The 15,091-nt window shown below is 41.5% G+C and overlaps 1 protein-coding gene across 2 annotated transcripts in view; it reads right to left on the reverse strand.

The window, feature by feature from the left end:
- XPO4 (exportin 4) overlaps positions 1-15,091 on the reverse strand; it is an 82,085-nt gene that overhangs the window by 52,665 nt on the left and 14,329 nt on the right. For both annotated transcript variants that reach the window (XM_065049693.1, XM_065049703.1), the window contains exons 2-4: positions 6,151-6,256; positions 2,391-2,532; positions 1,991-2,129 (exon numbers count right to left, since the gene is read on the reverse strand). In XM_065049693.1, the coding sequence (XP_064905765.1) occupies positions 1,991-2,129; positions 2,391-2,532; positions 6,151-6,256 (387 nt within the window). The remainder of the gene's footprint in view (positions 1-1,990; positions 2,130-2,390; positions 2,533-6,150; positions 6,257-15,091) is intronic.

Genomic DNA, 15,091 nt, shown 5'->3' on the forward strand with positions numbered 1-15,091 from the left:
GGCTGAATGCTACGGGGACACCAGTAAAAACATCCACTCATATCTGAGAAGTGGATAACTCATTGTGTGAATAATTTCACACAGCCTGTCAGATTACTATACATTTAGGCAAGAGGCGTACCCTGAACCCACCGAGAGCTCAGCTCTGGCTGGTACTGTGTTAACAAACAATTTTATTACTGCTTATTATTTCATATGCCAGTACCAGAGTTTCTCTCGCAGCAAAGCCTCAGAAGACTACAAGAACATTACTATGGATGAGAAATATTTCATAATTTAAAACTTCATAAGTACGTGGGAGCACATGTCTAAAACAAGCTTGCCAAAGACTAACAAACATATACTGTGTCTTACAGAAAAGACGTTCCAGCAGCACTTGGTGTCATTTTTTGCTAGTATATTGTATTAGCACACTGGAATAGAAAATATCTTTATATACTAAAGAGGTTTTAAATACGCCGTTTAAAACCTGAACACAAATACTTTGGAAAAACTATGGAGAAAGTAATACTTGTGAAGAGGGGTGGATAAAGGGAAACAAAAAGCTGAGCCAAACTTGGTCCCTGTATGGTGGCAGCGAGTGACAGAGTGAAATACTGCCCCTTCCCCGGCAGAGCTGCTGCGCAGCAGCCCAGGGTGACAGCCTCGCAGCTGGCGGCCCCAGCTCGCTGTGCGCTGTGCTCGGGGCAGCGTGCACGGACAGAATACAACTGCAGAGGCTGCACTGTGCAAAAGATAGTTCAGAGGGGACTTCTCTGCCAACATCCAGGTTTCTAGTCACTTCACTTTTGCGTCTTTCTATAAAGATCATACGAACTACATAAGCATGCACACCAGCATGCAAACAAACATTGAAATCTTCAGTTTTAATTCTGTTTTAATAACAAGGCTATGTTCCCTGGAATAAAGCTTAAACTTAACATTGTTCTCCTAAAAAAATACCCATTCCTATCCCAATTATGCACAACCAAAAATGGCCGAAATGTTCTCCTTAAGCTAAATAAGAGTGAAATTAAAGTTTAGAAGTGTAACTGAAATTTCCATACCCTGGAGGGATATCACTTGTGCTCAGAGGTGACACACTATTTTTAGGACCATGACATGAGCTGCATTACTTCTAGTACACTTTGATCGAATTTTCAGAGTTAAACATTTGCCACTCACATCCACTACAACTGCTGCTCTAAATGCTCGGCAATGTTAGGAGTCCATTCCCTCAAGGTTTCTTTTGTTCAAGAAAAGCTTTGGTTAAAAGTTTCAGCATGGAATCTACATAATCTTCGATTTGCATTTGGTAGGAGAAAAATCACTTCTCTTTAATCTCTAGTTACATGCCTCTATTATGACCTATTCTAAACTTATCTCCTGGCATAGCAAACGGAATTTGACTAAATGCACAGATAGATATTGGACACCTTGTTTCCACTTTGAGCTCCGTATGGAAGGTAACACTTACCCCTAGTAGTGTGACATTAAATCTAGAGTAAGTTTTGTATTTCCATTCCACGTTTCGCTTCCTCGCGCCCCTTTCTCTCCCCCTACCCGTCCCCCCGAGAACAGCAGAGGCCTGTGCCTGTGGCGGGGCCTGTTCCGACAGCTGAGCACGGGAGGGTGCAGCGCTGCACAGACACAAGGGGAGCGGAGCGCGTGGAGGACCTGCCAGAAAATCCATTCTGGATCACGCTATTTAATTAGAAAAGCGGCCAAAAACCCAAACCATTGCATTAGCGACAGCTATCAAGAGAAACCTATTCCCTAAGAAATATGGTGTAATTGTGTGCCAAAGAACTACACACACTACTATTAGTTCCGAAACATTCTTATTCAAAAATCTCCAACTCAGTAACTGATTGCTTGAATTGCTATCAACTTTATTATTGATTTTTATTTTTAGATAAAAGAAGTAGACAAGATTTTATAGTCACTAAGTATGTAGCTTATGGTGCTGATACAGATTGCTTAAATTTGGAGAAGAAAATAAAATACTTACCACAGTGGGGTTACCACTGCTGATCAGCTGGCTGACTTCATGAAAAATGCTTTTGCAGTCAATTGATTTGTCTAATGATCCCCGTTTCACTATCACCGCTACTGCTAAGAGAATCTGCTCCCGAACGTACTTCTGAAGGCTGTAAACGACATTGCAAAAATATGTTTGCAAATAATGTTGAACATCAGTGCTCAAGAAAATTTTAAACTCATTTATTTTTCAAACGTTTTGTGTGAATTCCTAAGAGAAAGCTGACAACTCTACAGAAGTCAACTAGGTGTTAAGAATGGCAGACAAATTATCGTTGAAATGGTCGTCCACTGCTACCCGTGGAAACAAAAGGGTAACCCCGACTTTATACAGATTGCCACATGTTCAGAGGTGTTTTTTCTATACTTACTTAGGCCTTTGTAAGACATAGGTTAGAAGGAATGTTCGCAGGGACTCAATGCTAGTTTTTTCCAAGAGAATCCATTCTCTTACAACTGCTTCCATTATCGCTGTGGCAGCTTGAAAAAGGACATAGTCCACTTTACTAGTTTCTGTGGGGAAAAAGAAAGGCAATTTGAGTATCAGAAGACATAGATGTGTTTAGCTTGTATATATTTCTAACAAAAAAAAGTTGATGGAATTTACTATTAGTTAACTTATTATTAAATGGATTTTTTTTTTTTGTTATTAAATCAGATAAAGAATTTATACCTCAAAACGCAGAGGGAACCAATAACCCGATTATCAAATTGTCCAATGTTATTTGAGTCAGAGACTCAGGAAGAGAAGTTGGCTGTGTGAGGAGACTGGACAAAAATCAAGAACAAGAACACTAACGCAACTTTGGAACAAAATAAAGTAAAAAAAGACAGATTTATCAGAATACATTAAGATACGACGAAATTGTCAGGCATGAGAGAACTGAAGATTCTTCTGTCGTTCGTGTGCTTGCCTTTGCAACTGACGGGGCATAAAATTATATGTATTTTATGGATGGTAATGAGAAGCAAGTCCAGTAACACATAAAGATAAAACTTGTGTTTAATTACTACAGCAAAATTTTTGTGCGTTTAACATTTTCTACGTTATTTTCAAGCTTCTGCATTTATTTGAGATAATCAAAATACAGCTTTCTAACAAAGTGTAGGAATTGCTAGCCTTTATTATCTGAATATCTGACTGCTTTCTATATAAATGCACTAAAGAAACTAGAAAAAGATGTTATGGAAAAAGGTGACAGTTTGCATCACTAAAAAAATATAATTATGGAAAAAAACTGGAATTTGAATTTAATTTATGTGATGACAGAAAGATACAGAGAATTTTTTTGTTGTTCCTTTGCTATTAAAAAAAATAACTTAGAAATAGCAGGTAGTATCTCAGTAGTGAGTTTGAAAACATTCGAAGCTCTGTAGGAAACACAGAAAGAGCATTCAGAAAAGGTGCAGCCACAGGGTGGCAAAAGCATAAAGTTACTAAATGGTGAAATAAAATTCCTGAAGAAGAAGCGGGGTTTGAGGTACGGTGGGCAGCCTGCCAGGACTGGAAAAACTGGGTTTGTTCAAGAAAGCCTCAGTCTGGGGATGACAGGCTTTAAATGACCACAAAGTAAACTTTCTTCCCCTGATTATATACACAAAAATTCAGAATATCTATTTCCTTCACATGCAAGTTCTGTATTAAACATACCGGCCAATTTGCTAAAATGTTTTTAGGTAATTTCATCAGGTTCCAAATATAAACTCTACACAGGTAAACATGCTTAAATCAAAATAAAGCACCTTTAAATCTACATGGCTTAATTTGAAAAACTAAGTAACCACTTAATTAAAAGATTAATGTTTGTGTCTAACATGCACAGATCATTCCTACATGGGAATTTTAATTGTGGCATTTTCTGTGTCTTTGGCTTTTCAAACAGCACAAAGCTCACACAAAAAGAGAATGTTATTAAAAAGAAAAAGAAAAGAGGATGGAATTTCTCCTTTGCGTCAAGTACTGCAGATGCACAACCGCAATCATTAACAGCAGACAGGGCCAGCGCTCCGTGTGAGCTTATAACCAGTCAGAGCGCCACTATCCTCCGCATGAAGTTACTAAAGAAGCACAGGACGAGTTGTGCCAGTACATTTAAGGGCTATAAGCTCACAGCAGAAGAACGCTGGGCCTCATGCTTCCTGGGTTCAGCACCAGGTTCCTAAAGAAGCTGCATGGTACTTACACTCATTCTCTCCATGGCTCTCCCTGCATTGTCCGTGTGCTCTGCTCTCCACAAACACAATCCACATCCTTGTCATCTCTACCTCCATTCCAGTTCCTGTCCTGACCACTTTTTTTCCCTGTCTCTTTTTAAACCCATCTATTCTGATCCTCGAGCTCCTACCCTTCCTTACCTGCACATATCCCTTTAGTGCACTTTAACTCTTTTATCCATCACAAACAGCTTGTTTCTCTGCCCGGTTCCTGATTTCATAATCACTGCCTCTCTCTTCTCACCTCCCAAGTGTTGACCAGCTGTTCTTTCTGCCCAGACTGCACAAATTACTCACAAAGCACAAAGTTTCAGGGAAAGTCTCTTGGTTCCAGGTCTCAGCATCACAACTGCTGCTGCCAGGAAAAACCTGCCCCATGTGGAAACATGCTGCTTTCTCAATGGTGATAGCACACGAGCAGTTTAAGGATGCAATACTTCTAGACATCCAAAAGGTGTTTAAAACAAGATTGTATTCCTTTCAAACAGCCACAGTGCAGGAAAGAAAAAAGGTCTGCAGTGGTATTTCACTATCAATGCTAAATTGTATTCCTTTCTTTGAAAACAAGATGCAGTGATGCATCCCTTAGCACTACCAGGTACTTATTTCATAAGTTTCTGTTATTTACTTCTGAGCAGTGACAAATGTATGAGAGACCAAAGGTTACTTAAGGATGTACTTTTGCCCACTTAGAATTATCTAAAAATCAATGTGAAAATAGAAAGCATCAATTTTGCAAACCCATAAAGCAAAAAGTGTGTTTACAGTCTTCAGGACCAGATGAAGTACTAACATAACATACTAAATCTAGAAGAAACTCATTTGTAGAAAAAATTTTGGTTGGGGAGTGGGTGTAGGAAACGAACCACAACCTGGTCTATATATCACAGTGTAATTTAATAACACAGTCCTAGGCCTGCAACATCAACATCACAATGTTCATGAATTGCGTGTCTCTAATCCAGTAAATTCAAAAATAACTTTAAAAGGTTACTGTGCAATCAAGAAAATAATATTTTAAACATAACTCTAATATTTCTCTCTGTTCATTCTGGCAAATTCTTTGAAAGAAAAGTTGCTTTTTGTTGTTTTGGCCTGTGCTCTTTTCCACAAAGGTACAGGTTTTCCTCACCAGGTTTCAGAGTCAGCTTTCACTGAAACTGCCCCTTGGTCCCCCAGCACCCACATCTGGTGGGTACAGCGGTGCTGAGCGGGATCTGACACACTTACTGCTCCTGCCATTTTCACATTATTTAGCTGCCAAACCCTAATAAGTGCCTACTGCACCTGTAAAAACAGATTTCTTTTCAAAAGCTTATAACGCAACCACATTTAGAGCATTTCCGTTAAAACCCAATAAACTTCTGATAAAAGGTGATACCTATTATCTCTTCCCTTTCTCCACCCGTATAATCACACAAAAATTTGAGTCAATACTCTATTGCTTCTACAGGTGGACAGAAACTTTTCTATTTTTTTCTTTCTTAACATAACAGTTGGGCCGTTAACAGCAATTTACTAAGACATTCAACCTGAAATAAGTGTTCATAATGGAAAAGTTTAGCGCTAGTGCAAAATCTGGCAAAAGTATATAAAACTGCATCATGGGTTGACTCAATGGGAAGCATGAAGCCAAGCGATCACACTACAGGCAGTTCTACAAGCTCCACAGATTATACAGTATTACAATAATCATGTAGCAGAGCAAACTTGGATCTATTAAATCAGTTTAGGAACTTTACTACACGAGGATGCACATTGCAGGCTTTAAAGATACCAGAAACAAAACCAAAGGGAAGCAATAGGCTTCACGCTCCAGCAAAAAGTATCAAAACTGATGTTTGTATTCCCAGCTGCAGAAGAACACCACAGTTCCAGTTATAAAAACAGCTATATGCTTCACTTATTAAAGCTTACCCAAAATGTGTTTGCAAACAGCAAATGGTGATTTTGATTTTCTAAATGATAAGAATATGTGCTCGGCATGTTGGCGTTGTTCATTATTGACCATGGAAGGTGGTGCCTGAAAGAGAAAAAAAAAAAGCTATTTGAGTATTAAAACCTCACCCCAATTGTAAATACAAATGAACAATGTCATGAACTTATAAATATTTGCCCTGTTAAACATCAAAACCAAGTATCTCTTGGTAAAACTGCCTGTTCTTTCTCAGTCACGGTCTCTTCTTATATACTGCTGTGTATTTATGTTTTGTCACACAACTGAGACATCAGGCAGAGTGAATAATTCAAAGTACTGTCTTCCTAATGACGCTTCTGAAGCAAGATAAAAGCCAGATCTACATTCAACCCAATCCTTTTTCTACTCAAACCAAAAATATCATTGCACACCATGCTCACCGACACAGAAACAAAGTACTATTTTTTTCTTTAGTTCTACACTTGTTTAAAAATATTGATTTGTGTAGCACATTCATGGGAGTACAAATCATGACTATGGATAACTTCTAAAATAGAACATTGGTAGTAACATACTACCCTCTAGTGTTTGACATTGAAGTTGATCTCTTAAAGCCTGAGTGAGTGCTTCAACTGGGAGAGGGGTCAGCTTGTCTGGGGACGGCTACAGCGGTTCCCCCAGCTGCCTACACCCATCCTCTTGCAGACCCATCCCTTACAGCAAGGGCACCTTGCCGGGTAGCACCCACTGCTCCACTGCTGCCAAAAGGCAGCTCCGTGGTGGCTTCTACCTGAAAATCACCTACAGGTAAAGCACAACACTGAGCAGTAACCTGGATCACTGCGAGATGCGATATTGTTGACAGAGCAGAGCTGAGAGCTGCCGCCTGTATTGCAGCCCCACCTCACCGAGCAACCCCAAGATCACCCCTGCTGTCCCACAAGGTAAAAACAACCCTGCAGAAAACATCAGCTTTCACAACACCATGCTGATCTCTGCTTTTGCCATTAATATTCTCCAATTTCTGCTATTTGGGATTTATCTGAACAAGCCCACATTACAAAATACTCTTAGAGGGGATTGATACCACAAGGCAGCGTAAGCTGAACTGATATGCCTTTGAGAAAGCAACGTGCACGTGTAGAAAGATTGACTACAAACTGCAGAGCTGGGTCGAGGTGATAGAGGAGGTTACTGAACTGCAACTGAACTTCCCAATTCAACTCCTGTCCCTGGCAATCCAAGGAGAATGTATGTGCCACATATCTTTTGGTTTTGATTTATACCTGCTGCTTTAGGAATAAAAGCACAAAGACCTTAGCATAAAGACCAAGGTTTAAGTTAGGAAAAATATTTTCCACTAAATAAAACATAACAAATCTGATTTAATTCTTTCACCCTTGACAAAACACAGACAACAGTAGATTCAAATATGAGCTAATAACACCACAGATTAAAGCTGCTGCTCCTCAATCATTTCTTCAATAATCTGACTAATGGAAGCACGGGAAAGCAGATTGTTGATCCTCAGATCAAAGGGGTCCTAACAAACAGCTCTGCTCCTCCTTACACAGCAAATTTCTGACACTCACAACTTTTCCAGTGCAGATATCATAAATGCCTTGGGAAGGGAGCAAAAGAAGTGGATGAGGAAGGCTGCAAAAAAGCCTCGTGGATGCAGAATAAATGCTCTGTTCTTTCACAAACCTGCTCTGCTACAGCCAGTTCTTGGCAGACCCTCCCTAGACAGCGATTCGAGCATATACAGGACAGCTCAACCTACCAGCTCTGGGGACAAAGGAGGGTTTGTCCCTGCCCAGTTGTGGGCTGGCGGCAGATCGCGCTGGGCTGTGCACACACAGAGATGGCAGAATGCCTTCAGCGCGAGCCCATCTTCCACGTGCTCCGACCAGCACCTCGGGGTCCAGGGCAGCAGGCTGCATGCAGACCCACGCACAGCAACGCTTCTGCATATTTGGGGCATTACATGCTGCTGAACAACTGATAAAGAAATAAGCTCTGTGGTGGTACCCACAGGATCACAGAATGGATCGGGTTGGAAAGGACCTCTGGAGATCATCTAGTCCAACCCACCTGCTAAAGCAGGTTCACCAGACCAGATCACACAGGAATGTGTCCAGGCAGGTCTTCAGTGTCTCCAGAGAAGGAGACTCCACAACCTCCCTGGGCAACCTGTTCCAGGGCTCTGGCACCCTCAAAGAAGTTTTTCCTCATATTCAGATGGAACCTCCTGTGCTTCAGTCTGTGCCCATCGCCCCTCTTCCTAGCATTGGGCACCACTGAAAGGAGTCTGGTCCATCCTCTTGACATCCACCCTTGAGGTATTTATAAACATCGATGAGATCCCCTATCAGGCTTCTCTTCTCCAGGCTGAACAGACCCAGCTCTCTCCGTCCCTCCTCATAAGAAAGATGTTCCAGACTCCTAATCACCCAAACCCTTCCAGGACACTGAGCTTCAATGAACTCCCAATGCAGAAACACAAACTTCTAATAACTTTTTAAGCAAATGTAAACCTGTAAGGAAGCTGCCTCACTGAACTGGGGCACAGGACACTTCTGTGATAGAAATTATTCTACTGTTCCCAGCCACCCTGCTTTCTGCAGTCTGAAGGACAGTAGTTCTCTGTGTGGGCTCTAACTGCAACAGAGCCAGCTGTATTGAATGTCAGAAGAATATTTGGAGCAGGTTATCAAAAACACAGGAATGACCTATACAGCCACAGCCCAACACGAACTTCAGGCAGTCCTATTGCAAATAAACCAGAACAAGCAAACAAAAACGCTGTCTCCACTTTTCCCACCCACACACCGCATGGGCAAGCATTTGTGCCAATGCACAGAGAACCGGACTGAGGAAGTGATCACCAAAAAGCTTCTGGACCAGTCCCCCAACCTGGTTCACCACAAGCCTGCACAGGAGCTTATGCCAGCACAGCACAAGGTGTAATGACTGGTGACACACTACTTTTGCCAGCACCAGTCACCATCCAAAGCACATTTAATCTACGGCCTCTGGTATTGTGCAATGCCACCGGGATACTCTCAAGTCTCAAGTAACACACAGCTTTGGTCTGTGAAGTTTTGTGAGAACTAAGAATAAAATTTCTTGACTCAAGTGACTTATTTTAGTAACTCTCTGCTACCAAAAAGAGAGGTCCCACTCCTTTCTTACTCTCACCTGCATGGTCTTGTCATCTCCTTGCTTTAGCCCTTCTATCAACTAGCCCACAAAAAAAGAAAAGGTAATAAACACTCTTTTGTTACTTCAGTAAATACCAAGAAGTCAGACAAGCGCCAGAGCCAGCCCAAGGACGGGGAGAAAAGGAGTGGAGTGACACTGCCCTTCCCGCAGCGCTGACCCTGCAGCTCCCAGCTCCGCAGTCTGGGGAAGCATCACTAACTGCAGCCAAGTCAGAAACAATCCTTTGGGTATGAGTGACAAAGCACAACATCTTGCAAGTCTGGGGTCATTTATATTCACATTCTTAGAGCAAGAAGAGCAAATCAAGACTACCTGGTTTTGAAGCTATTTTGCGTTAGCAAAGCATATTTGAGTTTGAAAACAGGTATGATCTCTACAGGACATTGTTCTGTAACACTTAAGGGCACTTCCAGGGACATCAGCAGCAAATCATGGCACCACTAAAAGAGAAAAGAAACTTAAGGTTTTAAGGGAAATAACCCCTTGTGCTTACATTAACTAGAAAAGAGACCTCTGTCTTTACATTATTTTAACTCTTCTACTTTTCTGAACTCTGATTATGGAAGACCTTTGACACCCTGGAAAGGCATATGGCACATCATATTCCTTTATGGATTTTAAAAATCACAATAATTTTTATGCATTTAGACTCTCAAAACTGTCCAGAACAGACCTGTGCAACAAATAAGCTTTCAACTGTGCTATACAGCCACCAGAGGGAGCTTGAAGCTCACAGCCTGCTGTCTTTACTGCATGAAAACAGCAGTTATCTCTACAACGAAAGTACTATATTTTGAAGTGCAGCTAATTTAAGGCTTCAAAGGAAAGCCCAGCATACACATATTCTGTGCACAAATTTCAAATTACAAGAACACTGGCTTAGGGGAGGTCCTTGAAGACAGCATGCAGCATCCCCTTGGCACATCAGGGTTAGAAATGTACCCTAGGTGCCCATTGCACTTGGAAGAACCTCCCAAAGTACCTACACGTGCACTCTTTTCTTTCTAATTGTTTCCTTCAAACTCTTCTGTGTCATCCAGATTACAGGGAATTAAAAATCAGTGTGCTAATGATCAGATTCTCTTGGCATGCTGAAACGATTTCCAGCTACGCTGCCTTCCTCTCTGCACTGCCTGATGGTACTGCCAACACCCACCTGCGAGAAACCTATAAAAAGTTCTACAGGACAAAGATCTGGTTTTAGCACAGCAAGATACTGCCCTGTAAAAACAGAGTTCCTAGATAACATGAATTATAAATAAAATTACATCCTTTTCAGCTACCCAGGCTGTCTAGGTACAGAACAGGAACAGCAACAGCAGCACCTACCAACCAGATCCAGCAGGACTATCGGCAAAACACTGGAACATTTCCCAAAGAGGCAGTGGATGCCCCATCCCTGGAGACATTCCAGGCCAGGCTGGACGGGGCTCTGAGCAACCTGATCTAGCTGAAGATGCCCCTGCTCATTGCAGGGGGTTGGACTGGATGAGCTTTGAAGGTCCCTTCCAACCCAAACCATTCTATGATTCTATGACTGACTCAAATGGTGATTATTCATGCAAGGGAAAGAGAAACTGACAAAAGACTAGAAACACTCTGGCAGACTAGCACTAATACTTTCAGGACCGCTAAACTTAACTGAAAGCCTGGACACCTAATAAGAAAGTAATGTAACTCCTTCCTCCCTTTCATTTTAAGCAGTTTATAAAACAAACAAACAAAACAACAAACCATAGTTTGTTCTGCTTCATTATGTCCTGCTATCACTAGTCTGAACAAAACAAAAAAATAATAGAGAAAAATTAAGGTAATGTATTTGATGACAAAATTGTAACAAAGCAAATAAGCATGTTAGAAGATCTAAATCCTGCATGTGCTTACAAAAATCCCATACTTTCTCTGTGTGGTTGTGAAAAACCTTCACTGTGTTTTTGTCTGTTCAAGGAACGAAGATGGGAAAGTCAAGGTCTTCGCTTCCCTTCTCACTCTTCTTCTCGGAAGAACACAGACAATTGTGATGATTCTCCTCAAGCCACTGACAGTAAATCAGACAGTGGGGAAAAAAATAATGTTTTTGAAAAGAGCAGATACTGTAAACTTTAGGAGAAAACAGCCTGTGAAATCAAGTGTAAAAAACTCCTCTACAACCCCCGGTCAAAAAGAGGAATGGGGAAAAAAAGAAGAAAAAAAGAGATGGATGTTCTCTGTATTATTGTAAATGCAGGACTGAGTCCTCAGCAGTCAGCATCTCTCTTATACTTGGGATACAAGCAGACTGATGCATTTTGAAGGAATGTGTTGGCACAGATCAGCCAAACAGAAAAGCTGCCCAAGCCATACGTACAAACACATTTTTCTAGTGTGGTGTAAGCATGCCCCAACTTTCTTTATGAAGACTAAATGCACAGGGAATAGCTCCTCCTGTACATAGAGATCAGTTCTACCAAGAGTGAGTCCCTCAGTCCCCATCTCAGATGCAGGCAAATGTTTCAAAAGTTGGGCAGCGAACTCCAATGGCAGGAAGAGAGAAGGATTAGGCTCTTATATCCTTGATCAAATTCTTAATAGTTTCCTTTCACAGACATACAAATCACCCTACATTTGTTTTTTCACCTTTTGTACATCAAAACAAACACCACAATAAAATCAGCCCATTCTCAGAAGATAATCTATCTCAGCTTTCATGGGTATTACTGCAATGAGACAATTATTTTGGGAGGACAGAACTATCTTATAAAATTAATCCCCAATCAGGTTTTGCCTTCTTTGACTATTAGACCAGATACTTTACAAAAATCCAAACATAACTTCCATGCATCATTTTCTTTCCAGTGGAGAACCTCATAAAAACAAGACTTTCCATCAGAAATAAAAGTTGCTCCTCACCGAGTCCAAGGTCAGCGCACCCACTTTAAATCCTCCTTCTCCCCCTTCTTACCACTAGGAGAATGTTGTGAGCAGCTGCATCGCCCCCTCCCTACCAACAAAACCAGAGGTGCGCCAACGTTGGTCCTAACTATTTACCTCTGGCAATCTTAGTACAAGCAATCCATTGACCTGAAAAAATGCAGAAATCACAAACACAACAAATTAACAATATTAAACCCTCCAAACAGCATGAGTTCCTCAACAGCCACAAGAGCACTGGTAGGTTTTTAACCAGCTTTCCCATTCTTACTGCCTGCGACCATTGTTTTGTACCATGGGAAAACAGAGAACAGCACCTGACACAGAAGCACCCTTTAATTCCCTAAGTTTATATATTGCCACTTTTTTCCTTTCCAAAATAACCCATCTTTATATTTCTTCCTCATGTAACACAAATTTCTCATCTGTAACTCTGGTGTCTGCTCCTCCCTTGACGGTACACCATCTATTTAAATGACATCCCGTTATTCACTGATGCTACAAGAAAGGGCAGCACAAGTGGGAACAATTAAAAAGGCTAAAACTTTGACATACGTTACCGTCAGCAGAAACTGATTATCACAAACAGATACTACAAATAATTTAAAATATTAATTCATAGTGACACTCAGAACAGGAAAGAAGTAGATATGAGGAAGGGTTAGACCAGCTGTCATTTGGAAAATACACAAATGACTAAGAAACATCTAGTGAAGGTACATGTAATAAAAATAAGGGGGCTGGTGGCGGTTGTTTTAATCACAGAATGTCAGGGATTGGAAGGGATCTCGCAAGATCATCTAGTCCAATCCCACTGCCGGAGCAGGAACACCTAGATTGCTCAACAACAACTTCTAATATTGACGTGACAATATTATTAAAAATCAATAATGGAATAGTTTTTTATTTAAGTATTATTTAGTTACCAAGTTTGCACCATTATCTCTGCATCATACATTTGCTAAGAAAAGTCCTGTCCATGATAGTGTATAATAAAGGACGGGAGGAACAGCATTCATTCCTTGAAGACAGAAAAGTTTGCTAGGGACACATTCTGATTTTTCAGACTTTTGCTACAGCAAGACAGAACTGAATACGACCAAATTCAGCATTTTTCTGTGATTACACTGGGGGAAATCTTCAAATTAGCATGTCACAAAGAACAGTCACGCACTCCTTCAGATTTTGCTGCTTAAGAGAACACAGAGACAGTGCAGCAGAGTGTTTTAAGCTGACACCCACAGTGTTCCCACCTACAAAAATGGTCCCCTATGAACAGTACAGCCTAAACACTAGTAGGATTATGGAAAGGCAAACATACCTACTAAGAGAACTTTCATGGGTTTAAAAAAAAGTTCACATTGCTTGTACCTGCTACTACTAGAGCCAAGAAGGAGCTTTCTTGCCAAAGGCAATGTTTATGTCTCCAAGTGAAGTAATTCAACAAGGATAGAACCTTCATAAAATTCACCACAAACTCTCAAACTGAGCTTCCCCAAATATGTAGGGGAATCTGGCCTTCCCTGTAGTCAAGAGATAAAATAAAACTGATCCTGAACTCCGGTCTGTGGGCCATTACCAGCTTACAAAAAACCCAATTAAACACATTAGCTTTCTTCAGAATGGCGTCTAGACTCTGTGCCGCAGAGAGCCTGGACGCCCAACAGACACGAGAATAAGAAACTGAATCTCTATGAATATACAAGGATAAGCAAAAGCCACCACAGACGGCAATGGCACTGCTGGGTCTGGACCTTGCTGACAGCCACCATCAGGCGAGACACGCTCGGAGAAGCGAGGAACAAAAGCAGCCCAGATGGCTCCCAGCATCTCCCAGCAGGCAGGAAGGCAGGCAACAGCGCGGCATATGCAAAGGAGAGATCAGGAGGGAACTCGAGAAGCATGTGCAGGGGAACACCATGTGATGGTGATAACCCAGCTGAGGAGTATGGGCAAAAATAGATGCAGAAAGGGATTTAAAACAAAACCAAAACACAATGGCAAGCAATAATTTTTAACTAGTGCAACTACTGCGTTCAGGACAGCTAAATATATTACTCTGTGTAAGCAATCGTTAAAGCTGCAACATACCTACATAATCAAAAGTCATGAAATCTGAACTTGCTGTGCTTTCCTACCAAGATGCGCAAACCCCCCTCAAAAACAGATTTCTATTTCTTAAATAACAAAAATGACATTAAGATAATTACTCCCCAGCACAGTTCTGCTCTACAGGTGAGTAATAAAAGATCAGAATCTCAAAATAAGCAGATTCCAAGTTTAACTCCAGCAAAACCACATAAAGCAACAGGCCCCAAGAATACATGACCATGACTTCAGTGGAGTCAAAACCATAACAAGCTTCCACCCTAGTTTTATCAGTAACACTTTTCAAGTGTTTTAAATAAGCTTCTTCCTACAGCATACCACAGCACATTCAGTGAGCAGAGAGATCAAACACGGGGACAGGCACAGAGAACCAGATGACCAGCCACACTTTTGGTCTCGGCTGCTCACCGCAGCCCCTGCCAGACGCCGATACCTGGCACAGGGGTGTCGGACCCGCTTGTGCAGCAGATGCCACCGGCCAGCAGTGGAGGCTACAGGAGGATGCTCAGCCCCGCAGCGTTCGGCAATGGCTCCACAAGGGATCAGATGTTCCTGCCTCGGGCACCAGACGGTATCAGGAGCAGCTTCTGCTGCCCGGTTCAGATCTGTCATTGCAGGACTAACACAGCCTTGAGTGAGAGCTGAGTTACTGCAGAAAGCCCAGCTAGCACAATAAACAACTTCAGCTGTGTTCCA

This window comes from Columba livia, chromosome 1 (genome assembly GCF_036013475.1).
Source record: "Columba livia isolate bColLiv1 breed racing homer chromosome 1, bColLiv1.pat.W.v2, whole genome shotgun sequence".
In the NCBI taxonomy this organism is placed as follows: domain Eukaryota; kingdom Metazoa; phylum Chordata; class Aves; order Columbiformes; family Columbidae; genus Columba; species Columba livia.